Here is a 27,489-nt window from a genome sequence, read left to right on the forward strand (position 1 = left end):
TACATGATCCATTGACCTTTCCATCTAGCGTTCAATTACAAATATATCAGGTTAAAAATGATGTGCTCGTGATGGATGATCGCTTGTCGTCCCCCAACTGAACGGCAGAGTAATTGAATACAATATTATTGTCTCCTAGTCCTTACGGAGTCATTCACAAAACTCAACTGTAGAAAGAGTACAAACATGTATTTCCAAATGATCCTCTGTTTCAGATCTCTATATCTCTATAGTAGAATCAGTCTTCACACTTTCTAAATCATGCACGATTTGATCAACAACACTTATCATGAACTCGAACATGATTCAATGCTACGAAAGACATCCTTCGAAATTGGCATCCTATTATCAAGAGTTTCTAAGAGAGAGAACAAACATAAACATATAAATGGTCTTACTCACTAAATATTGTAGATAAATTTTGATAGGGCCAATCAAATAATGTAACATTTCAAATATAATTTATTTACGCATACAGATATAATTTAGGTAGCATTTGCAATAAAATTCACTAGTGAGTTTCGATTCCGATCTCATATTTGCGCATGATGGGCGTAGTCGCACTGTAATTGCTCAACGACGAGCCGGTGGTGGTGCCGCCATCGTTCCACACATCAAATTCCGGACCTGCTCCGTTCAAATAGGGAAATGGATCATTCATGGGCACCGGAACGATCTCCATCTCCCCTTCCAACATCTTCACCACCTTGCTCATCGGAGGCCTCGCGTCCGCGTTCATCTGCACGCACCACAAAGCCACCTTGCACATCCTCTCCGCCTCCTCTCTGTTGTCTTCCTCGATCTCACAGCTGGATATGATCTCCCCCAACGCGCCGCCCTCGAATTTCTGATACACGAACTTGGGAAACCACCGCAGGCTCTCAGTGCCGCTGCCGGTGGCAGCACCGCGGTTCCACTTCCTCCCTACTACGTCAAACAACAGCATCCCAAAACTGTACACGTCGCACTTGTGCGTCACCGGCAAATTCATCCATATCTCCGGCGCCATGTAGCCGGGCGTACCCCTGTTTCCGGTCAAGGTGACGTGGCTGGCCACCCTGTTCATCAGCTTGGCTAGTCCGAAATCGGCCACTTTGGGATTGAAATTGGAGTCGAGGAGAATGTTCCCTGGCTTAATATCGTAGTGAATGATCTTCTGTTGGCACTCCTCGTGCAGGTACCTGATTCCCTTGGCCGTGCCGGTGGCTACCTCGTGCAGCGTCTCCCAATTCAGCTTTTGGTCCTTGTCGTACAAGTATTTGTCTAGGGAACCTTTCTCCATGTACTCGTACACGAGTGCTCTCACGGCGGCGTCGAAGCAGAAGCCGTAGAGGCGGACGAGATTGATGTGGTAGGTTCTCCCCATCGTGCCCACTTCCGCCATGAACTGCTCCTTGACGCTATTGTCCAAATGGCAGCGGAAGACCTTGACCGCCACGGGCACGCCGTTGGGAAATTTGCCTTTGTACACTGATCCGAATCCGCCGGCCCCCAGTTGGGTGGCGTAATTGCCGGTGAAGAGATCGAGCTGCTGAGAAGTGAATCTGATGGGCTTCTCTCCGGCTATTTCATTCAGGAAATCCTCCACCGTTTTATTCAAAATTTTCTCGTTGGTAATCGTAGGATAGGATGGAGTCGTCGACGATGCCACCGGGATTGCTGCGTTGACGTTGATCACCGGTGAGCCAAGCTTGCTGATGCACTTGCAGATTAGCACGACGACGACGACGAAGAAGACGATGCTGATCACCGATGATAGTACTGCGAGATTAATTTAATTGCACATCAAAGGTCTAGAGTTTTAATACCACGAGAGCTAGCAGTGTTCGTGAAGGCGATCGATGAACAGGATTGCAAGAAGCTGTAGTGTTCTTACCAACCGCTGTGGCTGCGGATCCGTCGCCACTGGAATCGGACATGCTGATGGAAAAAAAAAAAAAAACAGGATGAAAAAGAAAAACTTCAGGAATCAATCGACGTTATGGGGACCGAGGAGAGGAAATCAATTGTCACAAGGAGGAAGGAGGACGAGGATCTCTATTGAATTTGAAGAGTTTTTATAGTTCCAATGCGAGTGGAAATGTAATGTAATGTAAGTTCTGATTATTCCATGCATTAGCTTATCCATAACGTGTTCCAGTGGCCCCAAGGGATGCCGAGTATGCATATCTACGAGGGAAAAAAAATCTCTTCAAACTTCTTGTTGGTGCACGATCAGATATTGGTGTAATTAGCATCAATGATCAAATTTAAATTTGTATAAATAATAAATAGATTAAAATTAGATATTATGTTTGTCTAACCTTTTTACCGAGTGTGTAGGAATTGACGAGTCTAGATGACCTGACACTAGATTGAAGTCCAGATGTACGATTTTGGCAAGAAGTCCTGCTAGGTCTGCGGGACCTGATAGTTGGTTAAAATCTAGTTTGGATGTTGGATTCTAGATGATTGGTTGAAGTCCGGATGTGTGATTCCGACAGGAAGATCTGGTGGCTCAAAAGACAAATCAAGTGACTACAAATGGTAAGTGAGGTAAGTCATTTGAGGAGATTAATCTAGTAAGTATGAGTCCCGGTGGGGCTGTAGGCGCTGGTCCGATTTAGGTCCATTTTAGAAACTTAAACTGAGACTATGACTAGATCCTGATCTTAGAAATACAGGAGCTAATTAATAATGTCATCTCTGTATTGTGTTGGAGCAATCTAGGTACCCTAGATTTTGATATTTGGGTAAAGGTTTAAGTTAAGTTTATTATTGTATTTAATGTGCCTATTGAGTGTGTAGGTATAGGAAAGTCCAAGTGTAAGTCTTGACGGTATAAGTCCAAGTATGTAGTCTTGGCAATGTAAGTCCAAGTGTGACTTGGCGATGGTTGAAGCCCCAGAGGTGAGGAGCCTCTTGGCAATGGAAGAGCCGATAACAAAAGAAACGACTGAAGAAAGCTCTTGAAGGCAAGCCATGAAGGATGAGGAAGCATCCGAGGGACGCAAGGCTGATGGAGGAAGCTAGAAGGCTAGGTCTAGATTGGTCAGGCAAGGATGAGTGTTGAGTGAATGTACTTGGAGGTTAAAACCCTAGGGTTAGGGTTTGACCAGTCAACTGGTGGTTGTACCAGTCTATTGGTACAGGCTCAGTCACTCGAGGAGCGAATAGAATGTCTTTGTTCGCTCAACCCATGTGAAGCAGCCGACTATGGTTGAAGTCCCAGAAGTGAAGAGCCTCTTGGCAATGGAAGACCCGATAACAAAAGAAACGACTGAAGAAAGCTCTTGAAGGCAAGCCGTGAAGGATGAGGAAGCATCCGAGGGACGCAAGGCTGATAGAGGAAGCTAGAAGGCTAGGTCTAGATTGGTCAGGCAAGGATGAGTGTTGAGTGAATGTACTTGAAGGTTAAAACCCTAGGGTTAGGATTTGACCAGTCGACTAGTGGTTATACCAGTCTATTGGTACAAGCTCAGTCACTTGGGGAGCGAACAGAATGCCTTTGTTTGCTCAACCCATGTGAAGCAGTCGACTAGTGTTTGCATCAGTTAACTGGTATTGAGTCGTTAGCCTGTAATGGTCGAAATCCACTTTTGATCAGTCAACTGGTGTTTTAACCAGTCAACTAGTGGCGGAAAACATAGCTAAGTATTTCCTCCTGAACTCTATTTAAGAGAGCTTAGGGTGGGGCAAGGTAGACGAAATAGACTTGGTTAAAGTCTATTAGAAGTCTCCTAATCCGGTGGTAAGTGTTGGTGCAACCTTAGGTCAAGGTTGACCTGGTTGACCCGACTCGAGTTGACGTGACTCGAGTTGTATTTTGATGTTTGACTTGGGAAGATTGTCGGTGCAACCTTAGGTCAAGGTTGACCTAGTTGAGTTGCATGTTGATGTTTGACACTCGTGAGAGAGTTCTATTCTTGATATGGGACAAGAATAGATGGTTGGGAGATTATTGGTGTAACCATAGGTCAAGGTTGACCTGGTTGACCTGATTCGGGAAAAAGTCCAAGTATGGAGACTTGGCAACGGAAAAGCCCAAGCAGGGAGCTTGGCACTGGAAAAGTCCAAGTATGGAGACTTGGCACTGGAAAAGTCCAAGCAGGGAGCTTGGCACGGGAAAAGTCCAAGTATGGAGACTTGGCACTGGAAAAGTCCAAGTATGGAGACTTGGCACGGAGAAGTCCAAACAGGAAGTTTGGCACGGGGAAAAGTCCTGGTGAGTGAAGCCAGGCATTCGGGAAAATCCTGGTGAGTGAAGCCAGGTGAAAATCCTAGTGAGTGAAGCTAGGTGAATGAGAAAGTCCTAACTGGGATGTTAGGCAGTGTGGAAAGTCCTGGTGAGTGAAGCCAGGCAGTGGGAAAGTCCTAACTGGGATGTTAGGCAGTGTGGAAAGTCCTGGTGAGTGAAGCCAGGCAGTGGGAAAGTCCTAATTGGGATGTTAGGCAGTTGGAAAGTCCTGGTGAGTGAAGCCAGGCAGTGAGAAAGTCCTAACTGGGATGTTAGGCAGTGTGAAAACCCTAGTGAGTGAAGCTAGGTGAAAGTCCTGGTGAGTGAAGCCGGGCAAGGGAAAATCCAGATGGATCAAGGGTGATCGGACATCTGGTGTTGTTAAGTCCAAGTGAGTGAAGCTTGGCATATGGAGTCGGAGAGGGCTTGGTAGCTCGTTCTCCGAACTAGGTTAGAGGGGCACTCTAAACCTAGGAGTTGGATCGGTCCAGACCGATCAGGGAAGGGTTTCCTCGATCGGTCCGGTGACCGATCAGATTCCACTCGATAGCATACTGGAGTTCTGATCGGTCCACAGACCGATCGGGCAATGTCCAGAGCGGAAAGGAGCTCCCGATCGGTCTAGGGACCGATCGGTGTATGCCTGATCGGTCTCACGACCGATCAGGAGACTCTCTGATCGGTCAGAGACCGGGAGGCGGGATCGGTCCGGGACCGATCGGGAATGACTGATCGGTCCGCAGACGATCGATCGTGCAGGCTGATCGGATCGGAGGACCGATAGGGAACTGATCGGTCATGAGCCGATCAGGGTTCTAAGCGTTACAGCGGCTAGTTTCTTCATTGCTTCTCCTTCGCGGTATAAAGGGGTGAGGGCTTCTACGAAAAAAATCTTCCTTTCTTCTTGAGCTTCGCTCTTCGACTATCGAGCTGCTGGTGTGCTCTTTGCTGAGCTCTCATCGCTGCTGAAGCTCGCGTGAGTTTCCTGCTGGTGTTCTAGCTTTGGATCCGAGAAGCTGCTGCTTCATCAAGGTTCCAGTCGACAACAAGAGGCAAGCAAGTGTTTTACAATTTCTATTGTTCTTGTTTATTGTCTCTATTGTTGTACTCCTTTGTTTGCTGTTGCAAAAGATTGTGGTGAGGTTTCTCCACCCACAAAGAGTATATTATTAGCCGGTTCTCCGGGGACTCATCCACCGACGGATTGAGAGGCTTCGTCCACCTTACGGACACGCCGAGGAGTAGGAGTATCATCTCCGAACCTCGTTACATCGACGCGTTGAGGTTTGATCTTCTTGTTTTCGTTTCCTTGTTTGTTTTTCCGCTGCGCTAACGAAGTGTAGGAAGAAACGCGATCGATTTGGGGCGGCTATTCACACCCCCCCTCTCTAGCCGAGTACGAAGGATCCTAACAAGTGGTATCAGAGCGAGGCCGCTCTTCATCGGATCAACACCCGTGGGAGCAAAGCTAGAGAATGGATCTCTATGGAGAAGACGTCACCATTCCACCCTTCTACGAATGCGGCGACTTCGCATATTGGAAGGTAAGGATGAAGTACTTTCTTATGACTAACATAATGAATTGGTTTTGTGTACAAGAAGGCTTTTCTCCTCCGGTGGATAGGGAAGGAAAACCTCTTGAGAAGAAGGAGTGGACCGGAGAACAAATTCACAAATCCGAAATCAACGAAGAGGTAACGAAAACAATTGAATTTTCATTACCTACTAATATTTTGTGTAAGATAGGTAAATACAACAATGCCAAGGAGTTGTGGGATAACTTGGCCAAGTACCATGAGGAGAGCTCCACTTCAAGCCATGAAGAGGAGCATAGTGAGTCAAGTAGCTCACATCATGGAGGGAGCGAATTGGGAGTTGAGGGCTACTCAACATCCAAGGAAGAAGAGGAGGAGAGTTCCTCTTGCTCAAGTTCGGAGCAAGAAGAAGAAGTTTCCACCTCCGGAAGGGTTGAAGAAGAAAGCTCATCTCCATCCACAACCCTAGGTAACTCAAACACTGTGATTTCAAGCAAATTACACATAATGTGTTTTGAGTGTAGGGAACATGGACATTACAAGAGTAAGTGTCCAAAGAGGGTAAGAAAGACTCCACCGGCGCCAAAGGTCAAGGAAGCCGGAGTCCCGAAACGCAAGGGCAAGGAGCACATCGTGTGCTTCCAATGCAAGCAAAGGGGACACTATAGGAGTCAATGTCCAAGGGGGAGGCAACCTCACAAGGACAAGAGGCCAAACACATGTAAAGGGGGAGCTAAGGCAAACCCTAAGGTAACCTCTAAGGTTCATTTTTGCAATTCTAATAAAATGCATGCTAGGAATTTTATTGCACTTGTCGATAATAACAAGCATGATAACCTTAGGAATCAATACATGTGCTTAGGAGCTAAACATATGAATCTAGATAAGGATAATTCTAGAAAGGCTAACCCTAGGATCAACCCATCTAAGGCTAAGGATAACCTAGGTAGGAATCCTAAATCAACTAGACATATGCCTAGGAATACCTCAAGGAAGAGTGATAAATCAAAAATTGAGGTATTAGAGAAGGAGAATCAAGTCTTGAAGTCAAGACTTGATACTTTGAAAAGACTCTTAAGAACATGGAGAAGTCATCTCTAGGGTTTAAGAGTCAAAAACCCAAGTCCAAGGACAAGAAAGGTTTGGGTCACAAACCTAAGTCCCAAATGGTCAAGCTCACTTATCATAATGTTCCATTCGATTATGGAACAAAACCTAGGGCTAGGAAGACCACCACCAAGGTCACAAGGGGAGTCACCCCTAGAGTTGATCTTGATGAGTCCCAAATGACCAAGGCTTCAAAGCCTAAGAGGGTCATTAGGAGGGTTGCTAGGGAAGTTATCCCTAGTGAATATTTAGTGAACCCAATGAGCTCGAATAGGTATTGGGTTCCTAGGAGCATCTTCTCTACCCCATAGATGGGTTAGAGAGTGTCAACTCCGATTAGAAGGGTAGTTAACCCAACTTTGAGGAAATTGACACTCAAGGAGCATTTTCAAGGTTTTGAGAACTTTTGAAAATGAAATGGAATTATCATTTACTCCTTTGAAGAGTTAAATGTGCCTAAAGATTGGAAATTTCATTTTTAATCTCAATTGGCACAATTTGGGAAAATCTAGAGAACTCTTGAGGAAAAATGAAACATGCCAAGTTTTGAGGATAAATTTGATCTTTAAGTGGCATGAATTAATCTAGAGTTCAAGAAGTGTCAAAATTAGAATTTTGGCATTTTGGGGTAATATAGGATTAAATTTGAAGTTAGCCAAGTGGTTAAGGATACTTAGATAGGTAATCTAGGTATATTTATTTATGCTAAATCTTGCCATGATTGTTTGCCCTCACATGTCATGACATCATGTTTAGTTTTATTATCATTTGAAATGTCATGATAATGCTTAGGCTAGTTTTTTTATGTCATGTTTATTTAAGTTTCAAACTTTATGCCATGACATCATGACATTGGCACATGTTTTCATTTATGATACCATTTTATGCCATGTCATCATCTCTTGCATCATAATCAATGAAATTGATTTAAGGACAAACATATAATTTGATATTGAGATCAAATTGGTGTTTAGAAAATGCATGAGAACTTAGCCTAAGTTGACCTTAACTCATATCTCACATCAAATTGACTTGAATGTGGTTTGATACACCTTAGATGTGTGTGAGATATTAGGATCATGAGTTAGGATCAAGGTGCATAGTCCTTGTACCTAGATGACCCTAATTCAAGAAATTAAGGATCATAGGGAAAGTTTGTGTACAAGTCATGTACATCTAGCCCTAAGATTATGGTCCTAAATTCAAATGGTTTTAAAAGCGTTTTAAAATTGATTTGAAAAACCTTGATGAAGCTTTTCTAGTGATAGCATTCATCATTGAACATTGTGATACAAAGTTGAGTTAACTTTGAACTATTTCAAAGTTTTCGAATTTTGTATCAAGATTTGAAAATGGAAACTATTTTCATCTAAAACTATTTTTCCATGATAGTATATGTTATGAGGAATGTATCCTCAAAATTTCACAATTTTTCGAATTTTCTGTGATTTTTTAGAGGTTTCTGAATTTCGGAAGGAAATTCAGAAACAGAAATCAGAGGTTGTGGACCGATCAGAAGGGAGTCTGATCGGTCCAAGCAGTTGTGGATCGGTCACTGGACCGATCCAGAGGAGTCCTGATCGGTCCGGTGACCGATCAGGGCGTGCCAACTTGCCTGATTTCAGTCTGTTGTCTGAAAGTTCAGCTAGAAGTTGGGTTTTATGAATTTCTAAAGGTTTGGAACTCACAAAGACATTGTTGGTGCAATGGTCAAGGGGGAGTTGACCTTTAGGGGGAGTTTTACCTAATTGTCAAGAGGAGTTGACTTTTAGGGGGAGTTTGTACTCCTTAAGACTTTTGAGGATTAGTGATATGGGATTATCACTAAATTGATTGTTGAGTTTAGTATCAAGGGGGAAATTAAGAGTTTCAATGAAAGGTATGGGACTTTCAGAAGAAGGAAATTCTTGACCTTGATACTCTCCTTTTCTTTTGATGTGTGTCAAAAAGGTTCATTGGAGAATTATTGGAGCAAGTTAGGTTATCGGGTTAACCTAAGCTAGGAAAGAATGTCAAGGAATGTTCAAGGAAGAACATTGGAATTCTTTTGATGTATGTCAAAAAGGGGAGAATTATTGGAGAGCCCAAGTTAGGTTATTGGGTTAACCTAAGGGGAGAATGTCCAGAGAATGTTCAAGGAAAGAACATTGGACATTGGAAGATGATTGAAAACCTAAGTTAGGTTATCGGGTTAACCTAACTTGATTATGGTTTTGTCAAACATCAAAAAGGGGGAGATTGTTGGTGCAACCTTAGGTCAAGGTTGACCTGGTTGACCCGACTCGAGTTGACGTGACTCGAGTTGTATTTTGATGTTTGACTTGGGAAGATGGGTGCAACCTTAGGTCAAGGTTGACCTAGTTGAGTTGCATGTTGATGTTTGACACTCGTGAGAGAGTTCTATTCTTGATATGGGACAAGAATAGATGGTTGGGAGATTATTGGTGTAACCATAGGTCAAGGTTGACCTGGTTGACCTGATTCGGGAAAAAGTCCAAGTATGGAGACTTGGCAACGGAAAAGAAGAGTCAAGTAGGTCAAAGTTGAGAGACTTGACTGGAAAGTCCAGCAGGAAGTTAGGCAAGGGAAAGTCCAAGTAGTGAAGCTTGGCAATGGGAAACGACGAGTGAAGCCAGGTGAAAGACCAAGTGAGTGAAACTTAGCAGGGAAAAGTCCCAGTGAGTGAAGCCGGGTATTGGGAAAATCGGTGAGTGAAGCCGGTGAAAATCTAGTGAGTGAAGCTAGGTGAATGAGAAAGTCCTAAGCGGGATGTTAGGCGGTGTGGAAAGGTCCCGTGAGTGAAGCGAGGCGGTGGGAAAGTCCTAACTGGGATGTTAGGCGGTGTGGAAAGTCCTGGTGAGTGACGTGAATGGGAAAGTCCTAATTGGGATGTTAGGCGGTTGGAAAGTCCCGGTGAGTGAAGCAGGCGGTGAGAAAGTCCTACTGGGATGTTAGGCGGTGTGAAAACCCTAGTGAGTGAAGCTAGGTGAAAGTCACGGTGAGTCAGGCAAGGGAAAATCCGGATGGATCAAGGGTGATCGGACATCGGTGTTGTTAAGTCCAAGTGAGTGAAGCTTGGCATATGGAGTCGGAGAGGGCTTGGTAGCTCGTTCTCCGAACTAGGTTAGAGGGCACTCTAAACCTAGGAGTTGGATCGGTCATGAGACCGATCGGTGTCTCGATGTTTCTGATCGGTCGGTGACCGATCAGATTCCACCGATGGCATCTGTGGAGTTCTGATCGGTCCACGGACCGTCGAAAGCAATCGAAGCGAGAGAAAAAGCTCCTGATCGGTCTAGGGACCGATCAGGTGTATCTGATCGGTCTCCACGGCCGATCAGGACGATTCTCTGACCGTCAGGAGGTGGGAGGCGGGATCGGTGCGGGGACCGATCGGGACGAGCTGATCGGTCCAGCGGACCGATCGTCTGCTGAAGGTGCATGCAGCTGGCTGATCGATGCGGAGGACCGATCGGTATGAACTGATCGGTCCATGGACCGATCAGGGTTCTAGCCGTTGCGTTGCAACGGCTAGTTTCTTCGCTGTTTCTCCTTCGCAGGTATAAAGGGGCTGAGGGCTTCTACAGGAAAAAAATCTTCCTTTCTTCTTGAGCTTCTGCTCTTCGACTACTGAGCTGCTGGTGTGCTCTTGAGCTTTGCTGAGCTCTCATCGCTGCTGAAGCTCTGCGTGAGTTTCCTGCTGGTGTTCTAGCTGCTGGATCTGAGAAGCTGCTGCTTCATCAAGGTTCCAGTCGACAACAAGAGGCAAGCAAGTGTTTTACAATTTCTATTGTTCTTGTTTATTGTCTCTATTGTTGTACTCCTTTGTTTGCTGTTGCAAAAGATTGTGGTGAGGTTTCTCCACCCACAAGGAGTATATTATTAGCCGGTTCTCCGGGGACTCATCCACCGACGGATTGAGAGGCTTCGTCCACCTTACGGACACGCCGAGGAGTAGGAGTATCATCTCCGAACCTCGTTACATCGACGCGTTGAGGTTTGATCTTCTTGTTTTCGTTTCCTTGTTTGTTTTTCCGCTGCGCTAACAAAGTGTAGGAAGAAACGCGATCGATTTGGGGCGGCTATTCACACCCCCCCTCTCTAGCCGAGTACGAAGGATCCTAACAGTAAGGACGGGGGACCCTCGTTGGCAGAAGGTCAACGACACGTGGAGGTCTAAGGTCAAGAGATTCAACCCTAAGACCCGACCAACCGGACTGAGAGGGCCGACCGGCCGAGAATCCCCGGAGCCAAATGAAAGACAACCCGACTAGGGGTCGGGTTTCCGATGCTCAAGGTAAAAAGGTTTCAGGGCTGAGCGGGCTGTCCGTTCGGTCGGGGCACAAAGCAACAAGGACAGGCAGGAGCAATCTCATCCGAGCATACGACCGGGAGTCCTCCCAGTCGGACCGATACCTACAACCGGGGCAGAAGTGATATGCCTGTCTAGCGGTCAAACCGCTCGGCCCTGGAACAGACAGGAGGCGCAAGAGGACAAAGGAGACAGGGGATAACATCATCCTCGAGACATCTGCTGCCGACAGGCAGCAGGGTTGGCGGCCGAGCCGTACACAGCTTCCACCGTCACATCCGGGATATGCTCGGACGATTGCGGAATGACGCCAGGGATACTTTTCTGACATGGGCTCGTTAAGGTATGTTTGGGGAAGCGTGCATGCATCGAGAAGCGTGCCTGTGCCTCCCCGGGGTCCTATATAAGGACCCCCAGATGTCGACGAAGGTATGCACAATCCTCACTGTAGCTACAGTTACGTTGTCTCTCTCATTTCTTGTAGCCTGACTTGAGCGTCGGAGGGTTGTCGTCGGGAAACCCCTCCCGACTCGGCTTCTTTGCAGGTCCATCGGAGATATTCATCGCCGGCCAGAGACAGCGGAGCGTGCCACGTCCCCAGTGTCCGTCGACTCAGCGCTCGGACAGGATCAAATAGGCGCCGTCTGTGGGAACGCACCTGAATCCGAGCGGAGACGATGGAAGAAGTTGGACGCCAACTCATGGTGACGCTCTCCTCAGAAGAACTCGACGCACTCATCCAAGCGCGAGCAGCAAAAATCGTGGAGAGCAGCAGAAAGCTCAGGCCGAGCGGGCAGCGCAGCAGGCGACATCAGCATCGGGGGGCCGAGCGGCACTCGAAGAGCGGCCGGAGCAGCTCTCAATATGGGGTTAAAATAAGGGACTGACCGGCACCCAGATGGGGGCGTCGCCCGCCCCGATACCTTTTCATCGGCTTTATTCCAGACGCCCTCGGAGGTCGCGCAAGCTAATCAGGACAAAGGATCTTCATCAGATGAAGCACCCGTCCGAGACGTCAGAAAAGGAAAAGCGCCCCGAACGGACGCGTCACCCGAGCGGATCAACCGTCAGTTCTCAGATACCATCCTGCGTGATCCACTGCCGAAGCATTATGTGCCCCCTGTGATCGGGGAATACAACGGGACAACCGACCCAGACGACCATCTGGGTAAGTTCGACAGCACTGCCACTCTGCATCAATACACAGATGGTGTGAAGTGCCGAGTGTTCCTCACCACCCTTTCGGGATCGGCGCATCGGTGGTTCAGGAGGTTGCCGGACGGATCTATCACGAGTTTCAAAGAATTCCGAACGGCGTTCCTCCATCATTTTGCGAGCAGCAAGCGCCACCAGAAAACCAACGTCAATCTGTTCGCCATCAAGCAAGGCACGAGGGAGTCGCTCCGAGCTTACATCCAACGCTTCAACCAGGGCCATGGACATTCCAACGGTCACCTCGGAAACAATAATGAACGCGTTCACGCAAGGGCTCGTGGACGGTGATTTCTTCCGCTCGCTCATCCGGAAGCCGCCCCGGGACTATGACCATATGTTGCATAAGGCCAACGAATACATCAATGTGGAGGAAGCCCAGGCGGCGAGAAGAAAGGAAGCCTTGACGGACCAACTAGCCTCCGCCGAGCGGAAGCAACCCGTCAATCACCAGCCCCCCAGAGGACCGTGAGCCGAAGCAGCCCGTCCTCATCAGCACACTCGGCCGCACGCCATCCAGCAAGTCTCGGCCGATCGTCCCAAGCCCAAGGGGAAGGTATGGACCCTGATGTTTTGTTCACTCCATCAGTCAGTTACTCACAACACCCGCGACTGTCGGGGCCCCCCCCCCCCCCCCCCCCATCACTCATCCTGCGCCAAAGAGCTACCGTCGCCGATCACCTTCACCAGACCGGCGACATCGACAATGGAGCCCCGTTCAAAGAATAGAAAGGAGATCCCCCGAGCGGCAGCATCGTCAGCAGTCCGGAGCCTACCATCGGGCGTCGCATGAACGACCTCGACCATCCGCTCGAGAGGAGGAGAATAGGGGCAACGCATCTCGAGGCGAGATCAACATCATTGCCGGAGGCCCAACCGGAGGAGACTCCAATAGAGCCAGAAAGACACACGCAAGGCAGCTGAGGATACACGCGGTCCGCTACATCCAGGAGAGGGCGAGCGGACCCGAGATCAGCTTCGGGCCTAGGGACCTCGAGGGAGTCGAAGTCCCGCACGATGACGCCATGATCATTCGAGCGATAATAGCTAACTACACTATTCACCACATTTTCATTGACACAGGCAGCTCGGTCAACATAATATTCAAGAAGGCCTTCGACCAACTGCAAATCGACCGAGCTGAATTACTGCCAATGACAACCACCCTCTACGGGTTCACTGGGAATGAAGTCTTGCCGATCGGCCAGGTCCGGCTGGCTATCTCGTTGGGAGAGAGGCCGCTCAGAAGGACAAGGACCACCAGCTTCATCGTGGTTGATGCTCCTTCTGCGTACAACGTTATCTTGGGGCGACTGGCTCTCAACGAGTTCCGGGCAGTCGTCTCTACCTTCTGCCAGAAGATCAAGTTCCCGGTGGAAGATCGAGTAGGGGAGGTGCGGGGAGACCAGTTGGCAGCTCGAAGATGCTATGTGGAGATGGTCCGAGCCGAAGCTAAGTCCGCTCGGAAAGTGCCGCGAGTCGAGGTAAATGCTATAACCGAAAAACCACCTTCTTTGGTTTACGAAGAAAAGGAGGTGCAGATTGACTCTTCCCGACCGGAGGCCACCACCTTCATAGCATCCGGCACGGAGGAGAACCCGGAAAAGGCGATCAAATGCCTCCGAAACCATGACGTCTTGGCAGTGGGCCAGGGGCGGGGGTCTCACCAAGCGTGGCACAACATGACGCTCGGCAGGTGAAGCAAAGGAAGAGAGGACTTTAGCGGCGAGAATGTAATTATCAGGCGGAGGTAGAAAACGAGGCCGACCACAAGGAAGTGCATTCCCAAGTTGGCTCGCAAATGTGATTTTGGTCTCCAAGCCGGGCAACAAGTGGAGAGTCTGCATAGATTCAGGGACTGAATAAGTCATGCGAAGGACTTCACCCCCGGATCGATCAACCGGTAGACTCCACGGTCGGTGCGAAGCGATATGCATGTTGGATGCATACCAAGGCTACCATCAAGTGCCTTGGAGAAGACCGGAGAAGGTCGGCTTTGTCAGCGGCGACACCTCGCTACAACGTAATGTCGTTAAGTTGAAGAATGGAGCTACCTACAGTGTCGATGAGCAGGGGTATTGAGGCGGATCGGACGCAACTTGGAAGTGTACGTGGATGACATACTTATCAAGTCCTTCCGGGTGGCAGATCTCTATGCGGATATAGAGGAGACTTTCCAAACATTAAGAAGATACGGAGTCAAGCTTAACCCTCAAAAGATCCTGTTCGGAGCAAAAGGCGGGCGCTTCCTGGGTTGCATCGTGACCGAGCGAGGCATAGAGATGAACCCCAGCAAGATAAAGGCATTGCAAGACATGTCGCCTCCCATAAATCTTCGAGAGGTACAGCATCTCACCGGTCGAATAACGACGCTGTCAAGGTTTATCTCTAAGACCGCCGACTGGAGTCTGCCGTTCTTCAAGATTCTGCGTAAAACTACCAAGTTTCAATGGGATGAGGAGTGCGATCGGGCATTCAAGGAACTGAAGACTTACCTGAATTCCTTACCCATGTTGGCAAAACCGGTCGTAGGCGAGCCACTCCGCATTTATTTATCTTCAACCGAGCATGCTGTGGGCTCGGCATTAGTAAGGCCGAACGAGGAAGAACAGCCTGTGTACTTCTTAAGACATATCTTAAAGGATGCTGAGTCTCGCTACACCAGTCTCGAGAAGTTGGCCTTCGCCTTGGTCCTTGCCGCTCGGAGGTTATGCCCCTACTTTTTGGTGCACACCATTATTGTGATGACGAACAGCCCGTTGGGAAGAGCACTCCTAAACCCTGAAGCATCCGGACGGCTCATCAAGTGGACAACGGAGCTAAGCGAATTCGACATCCAATACCAACCCCGCTCGGCGATCAGGCAACAAATAATGAGGCAGAGTATGAAACCCTCATAGTCGAACTGCAGTCTGCACGGCATGTTGGAGCCAGCCGGGTGATGATCCACTCGGATTCCCAGCTAGCCGCTCAACAACTCAGGGGCGCCTTTGAGATAAATAGTGCAAGACTCAGGCTATACACGGAGGCCTTTGAAAAACTCAAGACCAACTTCACCGAGGTGGTGGTCCAGAAGATACCCCGAACGGAGAACCAGGCGGCAGATGAATTAGCCAAGCTCGCAAGCTCTATATCGTCGGTCGTCATCCAGCAACCAATCGAGCAAGCATCCTTGGTAGCGCACGTGGACCGGATGGAAGGCCTCACATTCCCGAGCGATTGGAGAACAGCCATCATGGAGTTTTTGCGCTCAGGTGCCACGCCATCCGATCGGGATGAAGCTCAGCTACTGAGGAGGAGAGCCGACCGCTTCACACTCATCGGAGATCAGCTTTACAAAAAGGCTTTCTCCCGACCTCTGCTGAAGTGTGTCGGTTCGGAAGACGCCGTGTACATTCTCCAAGAGGTACACCAAGGATCTTGCGAAGGTCATCCGGGCGGCCGATCTTTGGCTAGGAAGATCCTGTTAGCCGGATACTTCTGGCCAACTCTACACGAGAACGTCGCTCGGACCGTCGCAACATGCCTTTCTTGTCAGAAGTACCACAGTTTCTCTCATAAGCCCGCGGAGGAAATGAAAGCGTCCACAGTGTACTGCCCGTTTAACCAGTGGGGCATGGACATTGTAGGACCTTTCCCTATGGCGACCGGACAACGGAGGTTCCTATTGGTGGCAGTCGATTACTTCTCCAAGTGGGTGGAGGCTGAGCCATTGGCTAAGATAACCGAGCAGATGGTCAAGAAATTCATCTGGTAACACATCATCTGTCGGTTCGGCATTCCGTGTCGGCTCGTGTCGGACGACGGGCGACAGTTCGTCGGAAAGCAGCTCGAGGAATGGTGCGAGGGATATGGCATTGAGCAGCACTTCACGTTTGTGGCGTATCCCCAAAGTAACGGTCAAGCCGAAGTAGCCAACCGGGAGATCCTCTGAATTCTTCGGGCTCGACTCGACCACATGGGAGGAAGCTAGGTGGACGAGCTGCCGGGAGTCCTATGGGCTATTCGCACGACCCCTAAGGAGGGAACGGGAGTAACGCCGTTCCACCTGGTGTATGGAGGCGAGACGGTCGTCCCAGTCGAAGTCGGCGTAGAGTTCGTCCGGATCCAGAACTACGACGAGGATAATTCTGACCGGAGGCAGCTAGAATTGGACTTGATCGACGAGGAGCGAGCCAAAGCGTCCGTCCGGCTGATGGTCTACAGGCAGAGAATGAAGCAGAACTACAACCGCCGCGTGATTCCCCGAGCATTCCAGGTGGGTGACTTGGTCTAGAAGAAAGTGAAGCCGGTCGGGGACGTAGGCAAGCTGGAGGCTCCCTGGGCAGGACCCTTCCAAGTCGTCGAGAAGCTCCGATCGGGAGCCTACTACTTGGAGGATGAGGATGGACAGCAGCTGGAGAGACCATGGAGTGCAAACCACCTCCAGCTCTATCGAGCCGGATGAAAGGTGCGCCGATGTAATATATTTCATGAATATTCCGTTCGGATGTATCCTTTGGTTGCAGGAATGAAAGTTATAAGAACAAAGCAAAGGCATGAGCATTGTGCGCCAAGCGGGTAGCTGCATGAAGGCATAGTGGAGACCCCGTGCCGTTGAGCCGGGCGTATATTATCCAAGTTATGTCGGAAGACCATCGAGCAGCGACGTTAAATCTTAGAGTCGAACCGGCGACTATAAATCCTTCGGCCGGAAGACCGTCGAGCAGCGACGTTAAATCTTAGAGTCGAAACGGCGACTATAAACCCTCCGGCCGGAAGACCGTCGAGCAGTGACGTTAAATCTTGGAGTCGAACCGGCGACTATAAACCCTCCGGCCGGAAGACCGTCGAGCAGTGACGTTAAATCTTAGAGTCGAATCGGCGACTATAAATCCTCCGACCGGAAGACCGTCGAGCAGCGACGTTAAATCTTAGAGTCGAACCAGCGACTATAAACCCTCCGGCCGGAAGACCGTCGAGCAACGACGTTAAATCTTAGAGTCGAACCGGCGACTATAAACCCTCCGGCCGGAAGACCGTCGAGCAGCGACGTTAAATCTTAGAGTCGAACCGGCGACTATAAACCCTCCGGCCGGAAGACCGTCGAGCAGCGACGTTAAATCTTAGAGTCGAACCGGCGACTATAAACCCTCCGGCCGAAAGACCGTCGAGCAGCGACGTTAAATCTTAGAGTTGAATCGGCCACTCTAAACCCTCCGACCGGAAGACCGTCGAGCAGCGACGTTAAATCTTAGAGTCAGACCGGCGATTATAAACGGCCTGAATGGGACAAGTCATGCAGGCTTCGGCTCGGTGGTAAACACCAGCAATTGACAAGCCTTGTTCTTAGGGGCAAGAAGAAAATAATAACGTACTTCCGTCTGGGTCGATCAGCAAGAAGATAATAAAAAGGTCGGCCTATGAGCCGAGCGGCCGATTGGCCAAGTTACAAAAGGTCAAGTTACAAAAGGTACTTCGCGAACATCTAACGGGAATTCCATTTAAAGAGGTGGGTGTGTTTAGATGAGCAGCCCAGTTATAGAAAATACTTCGTGAAAAATTCCTTTTGAGAGCGAGGAAGGCAGGACGAGAGACGATTAACGAGAAGGAAAGGTGGGGGACGCGAACGGTGGTAGTTCGCGCTCCGATCGGAAGACACGGGTATTGGCGATTTAACGAAAAAAGAGTAAGCTAACAAAAGGACGGCATATCTTCATTAAAATTCAGGCCATTAGAGTCGGTCGGAGTGATTACAAGAAACACTTCATTCAAGGAAATTATAAACCTGCTTCGGGATAGAAGAAAGGAGCGTTGCGTGGTCTTTAGCCGGGATGGCAGCGGAGTCGGGAAGCTGACCCTTGGACTTCAGATAGTCCGTCGTGGCGGCAATGGCCAACTCAAAGGCAGTATACATCCCCTCGCAGACTTTCTCAGAAAATTCGTTCGAGCGGATGTGCTGCAGTCTCAGGGTTGCGACCCGGCCTGGCTCGGCCTCTTGATACTCCTTGAAGGCAGCTCGGGAAGCTTCAAGAGCCTCCTACAAGACCTTCAGTTCGTCCTTGTGTTTGGTCGCCTCCCCCGAGCGGCCCGCCTTCTCGCCGTCCAGCTGCTCAATCAACTCCTTAACTCGTTCCTTCAGGGCCCGCGCCTCGACGTTTTTCTTATCCAGATCGGCGATAGCCTGCTTCTTCCGATCGGTGGCCAGGCTTATTTTCCGGTCAAAAGTTTTGACCTATTTTTCGAATTCGGCCAGCGTATAGGCCTGGTCGGCCATCTTCTTTCGCTCAGCCTCCAACAAATCTTTGGTCCTCTTGAGCTCTTTCTGTAGCTCGGCATATGAGGGGCCCTGGGAGGACGTGTCGCCCGAACTCTTTAGCCTCTTCAGCTCTTCATCCGACATGGCAAGTCGGTTGGCGACAGTGATCTCCTCCACCCATCTCTGACATAAATAGGAGTATTAATAGCCGATCGGAAAGATGGCGTAAAGGACTTCGGAAGAAAACACACTTACCCCAGTGGCCTGCTGCATTTGGCTGTTGGCTAGGTTGCCGAGCGGAATCATCGCAACACGGGCCTGAGCGTCGGCCCACATCTCGACGAGGGGAGAACTTGGACAAAATGGCCGAGCGCTGGACCCGGCGGGAGGCAGGTGGAAGAGTGCTGACCGACACAACCTCGATAGGGTTGGCAGGCCGGTTCAGTTGAGACGGATCCCGATCGGAGGATAATGCCTCCACCATTGGGGTTTTCCCACGAGAATCGGATCCCGTCCGCTCGGACACATGAACAGTGGAAGTAGCCGATCGCAGCGGCGTCTCCGTTCGGCGCCTTTTTTGTCTGAGCGGGCACTCGCCGTCCCGATCAGAGCCTTCCTCCTGGACGGCCGGTTCCTTGTTTGACGTGGCGCCTCCCGTCACCTCCACGGGGGAGGCATGAACGGCTGACTCCTCCGCGTTTGTCCCGCTCTCACCCTCGTGAGAGCCGACCGGGGTGATGCCCAGTTGCTCCATCTCCTTGGCGGCTGCCGCCTAAAGCGCTTCCGCTTTTCTCTTTAAAATCCTGAGCATCACGGACTCCATGACGATATTCACTGCAAAGAAAAAAGAAGAAAATCAATTAGCACTCAAAGTACATACGCAAGTGAAATTCTTACCAAAGCTGTTCGGGAGTGGAGTTCGGCTCGGACTCATGTCGAATATATACAGCACACATTCAGGCAGAAGCTTGTTGATGTCGAGCTTCAGACCGGCAAGCATGTTCGTGGCCTGAAGATAGTCCGGTTGGGTCTTAAATCTTTTTAGCTCGGGAGAAGTGGGCGGTCCGACCTGCCATTTGGTTTGGAAGGGAGCCCGCTCGGGGAGACGAAGATAAAAGTAATACTCCTTCCAGTGTTTATTGGAGGAGGGAAGTTTATCAAAAAAGACTAGGCCAGGCCGAGCCTAGAATAGATAGGTACCCAACGCGGACTGCTTGGGATAATAAAAATAATGAAAAATTTCCGGACGGAGAGGAATGCGGTGTATCTTGAACAATACCACCACTCCACAGAAAAGGCGAAAAGTGTTGGGAACTAATTGGGCGAGCGGGAGACCAAAGAAATTGCAAACGTCGACGAAGAAGGGGTGGAGAGGAAACCACAAACTGGCTGTGAATTGGTCGCGAAAAAAACAGATAGCTCCGCCCGGTGGTTTGTGCGGCCGAGCGGACGGTGAGGGTAGAACGAGTTCAAAGTCGGATGGAATATCATAACCATCAAGCAAGGTCTCGGCGTCGCGCCGATCGAAGCGAGACTCCATGGTAGTATACCAGGGGCCTAAAGTGAGGTCTGTGGGTCGGGAAGAACTGGCCATTGTCCGACTGGGCAAGAAAGCAAAAGACGAGAAAAAGGCACACGGCAGAAGGAAGAAGACGATGAAGGGGACGGCGACCAGAAGACAAGAACTTGACAAAAAAACACAAGGGAAACAGAGAAGAAAGGCGGAAGAACCTTACAAAGAAGTTGAGGATCGAAGGGAGGAGGCAGGGAATCGTCGGAGAATGGAAAATCGGAGTCGTCGGAACGCTGAAGCATCGAAGAAGGCTGCGGGACACGCGAAGGCAAAGGTGCGGCGGAGGAAGAAGGTGAAGGCTTTATAAGGTCGGGCCTGATCGGCCTCGACCGTCGAATACAGGTCACAGGAACCGAGACCCACATCGGGTCGTTCATTTCAAACTGCCGATGTCCCCTCGGACACATCGCCAAGTCGTACGATGATGCCAGCAGAGGTTCCACGTGGCACCATGCCACAGGGGCGCATTTAATGAGCGCCATTACGGCGCGCAGCGCGCGTGCTCAGTCTTAATAGAGAGGATTTGTACGAATTCCGAGGAGATCCGAAGGGCGTCAGCGTTGACCGTCGACACGGTAGCAAAGCCAGCGGCAGTAAGAGGTCGAGCGGTCGTGAGGAGGAACATTCCAAAAAGTGGCAGAGCGGTGTCACTCCGGCCGACCGACAGTCCAGTCAGTCGGACTTAGCGCTTCCTTCGACTAGACTTGAGAGGGAGGCATGTGATCCGGTGGTAAGGACGGGGGACCCTCATTAGCGGAAGGTCAACGACACGTGGAGGTTAAAGGTCAAGAGATTCAACCCTGAGACCCGACCGATCGGACTGAGAGGGCCGACCGACCGGGAATCCCCCGAGCCGAATGAAAGACAACCCGACTAGGGGTCGGGTTTTCGATGCTCAAGGTAAAAAGGTTTCAGGGCCGAGCGGGCTGTCCGTTCGGCCGGGGCACAAGGCAACAAGGACAGGCAGGAGCAATCTCATCTGAGCATACGACCGGAAGTCCTCCCAGTCGGACCGATACCTACAATCGGGGCAGAAGTGATATGCCTGCCTAGCGGTCGAACCGCTCGGCCCTGGAACAGACAGGAGGCGCAAGAGGACAAAGGAGACAAGGGATAACATCATCCTCAAGACATCTGCCGCCGACAGGCAGCAGAGTTGGCGGTCGAGCCGTACACAGGATCATACGGTGGAAGCTTCCACCGTCACATCCGGGATATGCTCGGACGATTGCGGAATGGCGTCATGGGTACTTTTCTGACATGCGCTCATTAAGGTATGTTTGGGGAAGCGTGCACGTATCGAGAAGCATGCTCGCGCCTCCCCGGGGTCCTATATAAGGACCCCCAAACGTCGACGAAGGTATGCGCAATCCTCACTGTAGCCATAGTTACGCTGCCTCTCTCATTTCTCGTAGTCTGACTTGAGCGTCGGAGGGTTGTCGTCGGGAAACCCCTCCCGACTCGACTTCTTTGTAGGTCCATCGGAGATATTCATCGCCGGCCAGAGATAGCGGAGCGTGCCATGTCCCCAGTGTCCGTCGACTCAGCGCTCGGACAGGATCATCTCCTAAGTGCTCTAAGCTCTTCTTGTGATCTAAGGATCAAGGTTGTGGTGACGTTTCTCAACCGAGAAGGAGGTTTAAGCTAGTCGGGTTTTCGGAGAGTTATCCATCGACGAATCGGGATCGTCCATCTTACGGACCAGTCGTAGAGTAGGAGTAGGTTATCTCCGAACCACGTTACATAGACATGTCAGGTTTGTGTGTTTTCTTCTTGTTCATTGTCTTGTAGATTAGGTTTCTTCTTGTTAGTGTTGTTTGTATTTCCGTTGCATACTACAAAGTAGTAGGAAGCGATCAAACTAGGTGATCGACTATTCACCCCCTCTAGCCGGGTGATCCTGTCTGGAAGCTGAGAAGACGAACCTGCCGGAATGTCGTGTCTGGAGGGTTGACCGCATCCTCATGACCCGGTGGTGAGCTGTCCTCGACGTTGACCAGATCGTCAGAAGTCCTCCTCCGGTCAACTGTACCTGTATCCAGCGACCGGGTTCCCCCGGTCTCTGGTACCTCGGTGCTCGAGGCGAATCCCACAGACATATAAGTAACCGCATAATAATATGGCAATAAAATGAACAGATACCCTGCCCCAGGGGGGCACCCTCGGAAGGATGGATGAGCTGGTCGTGTCACTAATCGAGCCATAGCGGCCCGGAACAATACAGCGGCTCACAGGCCGGCACACGGCACGCAAGCCGGATAATACGAATGACTCACAAGCATAATAATGGTACGAAGAATGAAATACAATGACACGATGGCCGGATCCACATCGGCTCCAGCCGAACATAATCTTGGCGCGAAGGCCTGAATACGCAAACCTGAGCCCATCGTATGACGGCTACTTGTAGCGTCAAGAAAGCCGGAGGCGACGAGGCGGCAGAGGTATGCGTTGGCCAGAAGAGGGGGAGTGACGGTGGGCGTGGAGGAGGAGTTGCGTGCGAGGGTGGCGGCGGCCAAAAAGGCCGCAGGAGGCGGCGCCGGCCGTTGGAGGCAGCGCCGGCCGCCGGAGGCGGCGATAGCCGCGAGAGGCGGCGTCGTGCCCGTCTGGTGGCGGCACCACGAGGAGGAGAAGAGGAGGTGCTTGCGGCCGGAGGGAGAGGAGAAGGAAGGCGACGCCCGGAGCGGCTGCGTGCGTGAAGCGGCGGCGCAGCTCGTGAGGAAGCTACCAGCGGCGGGCTATGCACGCTGTGATAGAGACGGCGAAGACAGTGGCGATCGGCGATGGAGTCGGTGAGCAGCAGGAGAGGAGGAGGAAGAAGGGGGACTATGAACAGCCACCGATGCTCAAGGATGGCGGCGAAGGGCGCCCAAGCTTCTCCTTGGCTGGCGGCGGAGAAAGCCAGCGCCCGAAAAAAACTCCTCATCCTGTTGAACCGTGCCTGCTTTTTCAATACAAACCCTTAACCTCCCAAAAGACCAAATTGCCCTTTCTTTTCCTCCTTATTCCCTCTCTGCCCCCAACACTATCCGCATCACAAGCCTCCCCTTCAAGTCTAGTCGAAGGAGGCGTGAGTCCGACTGACTGGACAGTCTAATGCAGAGAATTGAACCACTCTCGATGTCAAAGCCAAATCGCTGAACCAATAATATAATGTCGCTCGAGCGGTCGCTATAATAGTGGTGTCGAATGAGATAGTAATCAAGCCAAGTGGATCAAGTCGATAATCGGCCCGAGGCCGAGCGAACGACAAAACATCAAATGAGCGACAAAACAAAAAGCGCATGACGAGTGCAAGCATAGCAGACCGAACAACACGCTGGACAACAGGTAGACCGAGAGGACGAGCGATGCCTAGTACGCGACCATGAAGATACCGACCGGATGATCGAAGTGCAGTCGATCGGATGGATAGATGCTAGACGAACGCTGTCGTGCGAGCGATCGAAATGACATCGATCGATCGATCGGATAAATGCCGGGCGGACGATACCGCGTGTGCGACCGGAATGATGTCGATCGGTCGGATAACTGCCAGGCGGACGCTATCGCGCGTGCGACCTGAATGATGTCGATCGGTCGGATAATCCGCCGCGGACGATATCGCGCGCGCATCAAATGATGTCGATCGGATGGATAATCGCCGGCGGACGATATCGACGGCGGCGATCGAATGATGTCGATCGGTGATAATCGCCGGCGACGATACACGCAGGCGATCGAAATGATGTCGATCGGATGGATAGATGCAGACGAACGCTGCCGCCGAACGGGGAGATAGATGATCATGAATCGGTCCGTGACCAGTGAAGGCCGCTCACCCGAACGGGGGATATAGACATATGATGTCCGGTCGCCGAATCGTCCGAAACCGCGATGATCGCTGAATATAATCCTCCGGACGATCGCCGGGGTTTCGCCATCGAGCCCCGCTCATATAATCCTCCCACCGCCTGGGCCACATCGAGCCCGTAGCAGCCACGGCTCAGATATAATCCTCCCACCGAACGGCTCGGGGTTCGCCATCGAGCCCCGGCTCAGATATAATCCTCCCTGCCGCCGGGGTCACATCGAGCCCGTGGCAGCCACGGGCTCAGATATAATCCTCCTACCGAACGGTCGGGGCCTTCATCTTCAAGCTCGGGCTCGGATATAAACCTCCCACCGAACGCTCGGGGCCTGGCTCAAGAACTACTACAAATCACATAACTAACCGAGAATGATAACGAAAGACCGACCTAGGACATGAGGATAGTAACTCTCCCAGATCGTCCATCTTCACGCCCATCGTAGTTCCCTGCACGCGCCATTTGATCCCGTCTGAAGGCGAGAAGACGAACTGCCGAATGTCGGTTCGGAGGGTTGACCGCATCCTCATGACCCGTGGTGAGTCGCCTCGACGTTGACCGGATCGCCGAAGTCCTCCTCCCAATCAGATCAGATCCGACGGTTCCCCTCTCGTATCTCGGTGCTCGAGGCGAATCCCACAGACATATAAGTAACCGCATAATAATATGGCAATAAAATGAACAGATACCAAGTACGAGAACTTACCCTGGTCCAGGGGGCGCCCTCGGAAGGATGGATGAGCTAGTCGTGTCACTAATCGAGCCATAGTGGCCCGGAACAATACAGCGGCTCACAGGCCGGCACACGGCACGCAAGCCGGATAATACGAATGACTCACAAGCATAATAATAGTACGAAGAATGAAATACAACAGCACGATGGCCGGATCCACATCGGGCTGCCGGAGGTGACGGCGCTGGACGCCGGAGGCACTGTGGCGCTGCTGGAAGAAATGTCTCTGTCCGCTGGGGACTTCGGCAGTGGCATCCGTAGCCGCCAGAGGCGGCGTGAGGCAGCGGTGATGGCCGCCGGGGGCGGCAGCACCCACCGGAGGTAGTAGCGCCTGCTGGAGGCAGCGGCAGTGACTGCGAGAGAAGGTGGCAGCGGCAGGGAAAGGAGGCGGCGACGACCGTAGGAGGAGGCGAAGGCCGCAAGAGGCGGCGCCGGCCGTTGGAGGCGTCGGCCGCCGGAGGCGGCGATAGCCGCGAGAGGCGGCGTCGTGCCCGTCCGGTGGCGGCACCACGAGGAGGAGAAGAGGAGGTGCTTGCGGCCGGAGGGAGAGGAGAAGGAAGGCGACGCCCGGAGCGGCTGCGTGCGTGAAGCAGCGGCGTAGCTCATGAGGAAGCTACCAGCGGCGGGCTATGCACGCTGTGATAGAGACGGCGAAGACAGTGGCGATCGGCGATGGAGTCGGTGAGCAGCAGGAGAGGAGGAGGAAGAAGGGGGACTATGAACAGCCACCGATGCTCGAGGATGGCGGCGAAGGGCGCCCAAGCTTCTCCTTGGCTGGCGGCGGAGAAAGCCAGCGCCCGAAAAAAACTCCTCTCCCTGTTGAACCGTGCCTGCTTTTTCAATACAAACCCTTAACCTCCCAAAAGACCAAATTGCCCTTTCTTTTCCTCCTTATTCCCTATCTACCCCCAACACTATCCGCATCACAAGCCTCCCCTTCAAGTCTAGTCGAAGGAGGCGTGAGTCCGACTGACTGGACAGTCTAATGCAGAGAATTGAACCACTCTCGATGTCAAAGCCAAATCGCTGAACCAATAATATAAGGTCGCTCGAGCGGTCGCTATAATAGTGGTGTCGAATGAGATAGTAATCAAGCCGAGTGGATCAAGTCGATAATCGGCCCGAGGCCGAGCGAACGACAAAACATCAAATGAGCGACAAAACAACAAGCGCATGACGAGTGCAAGCATAGCAGACCGAACAACACGCTGGACAACAGGTAGACCGAGCGGACGAGCGATGCCTAGTATGCGACCATGAAGATACCGTCCGGATGATCGAAGTGCAGTCGATCGGATGGATAGATGCTAGACGAACGCTGTCGTGCGAGCGATCGAAATGACGCCGATCGGTCGGATAAATGCCGGGCGGACGATACCGCGTGTGCGACCGGAATGATGTCGATCGGTCGGATAACTGCCGGGCGGACGATGCCGCGCGTGCGACCGGAATGATGTCGATCGGTCGGATAAATGCCGGGCGGACGATACCGCGCGTGCGACCGGAATGATGTCGATCGGTCGGATAACTGCCGGGCGGACGATACCGCGCGTGCGACCGGAATGATGTCGATCGGATGGATAACTGCCGGGCGGACGATACCGCGCGTGCGACTGGAATGATGTCGATCGGATGGATAGATACCTGGCCGCAACGACTGCTCGACCCCGAACGGGGGAGATAGATGATCATGAATCTGGTCCGTGACCAGTGAAGGCCGCTCAACCCCGAACGGGGGATATAGACATATGATGTCGTCCGAATCGTCCGAAACCGATGATGATCGCTGAATATAATCCTCCGGACGATTGGCCTGGGGTCGCCATCGAGCCCCGGCTCAGATATAATCCTCCCTGCCGGCTGGGGTTCCATCGAGCCCGTAGCGACGGCTCATATAATCCTCCCTACGAACGGGGTTCCCATCGAGCCCTGGCTCAGATATAATCCTCCCATTTGCCTCGGCTCGGGGTTCGCCATCATCGAGCCCGTGAGCGGCTCAGAGCTCGTATATAATCCTCCCGGAAGGCTCGGGGTTCGCCATCGAGCCCCGGCTCGTATATAATCCTCCTACCGGCTCGGGTCGCCATCGAGCCCCGGCTCAGATATAATCCTCCCCGAGCGGCTCGGGGTTCCATCGAGCCCCTCGGCTCAGTATATAATCCTCCCGGCTGCTCGGCTCGGGGTCTTCGAGCCCATAGCAGCTACGGGCTCGTATATAATCCTCCCGGTTGCTCGGCTCGGTCGCCATCGAGCCCAGAGGCGACACGCTCGATATAATCCTCCTACCGAACGGCTCGGGGTTCGCCATCGAGCCCCTCGGCTCAGATATAATTCTCCACGAAGCGGCTCGGGGTTCGCCATCGAGCCCCGGCTCAGATATAATCCTCCAGCTGCCAGGGTCTCGCTCGCCATCGAGCCCGTGAGCACTCACGGCTCAGATATAATCCTCCCTACCGACCGGCTCGGTCTCCCATCGAGCCCGTGCGCGCACGGCTCGCATATAATCCTCCACACGCTCGGGGTCTTCCTCTCGAGCCTGTGGGTCGGATATAAACCGCCACCGAACGGCTCGGGGCCTTCGCCTCGAGCCCATGGCTCGGATATAAACCTCGGGGAACCTCGCCTTCTTGAGCCCATGGCTCGGATATAAACCTCCCCGACTCGGGGGCTCGTCTTGAGCCCTGGCTCGATATAAACCTCCTACCAACCGGCTGG

The 27,489-nt window shown here is 51.5% G+C and overlaps 1 protein-coding gene across 1 annotated transcript; it reads right to left on the reverse strand.

The window, feature by feature from the left end:
* Positions 1-511: 511 nt before the first annotated feature.
* On the reverse strand, positions 512-18,278 carry LOC122030391 (G-type lectin S-receptor-like serine/threonine-protein kinase SD2-5). Its single transcript, XM_042589598.1, has 3 exons — positions 18,150-18,278; positions 1,881-1,920; positions 512-1,761 (listed from the first exon to the last, which is right to left on the reverse strand). Exons 1-3 carry the CDS (start codon positions 18,276-18,278, stop codon positions 512-514), a joined length of 1,419 nt encoding a protein of 472 aa, XP_042445532.1.
* Positions 18,279-27,489: the final 9,211 nt, after the last annotated feature.

Source organism: Zingiber officinale, chromosome 10B, assembly GCF_018446385.1.
Source record: "Zingiber officinale cultivar Zhangliang chromosome 10B, Zo_v1.1, whole genome shotgun sequence".
Taxonomy (NCBI): domain Eukaryota; kingdom Viridiplantae; phylum Streptophyta; class Magnoliopsida; order Zingiberales; family Zingiberaceae; genus Zingiber; species Zingiber officinale.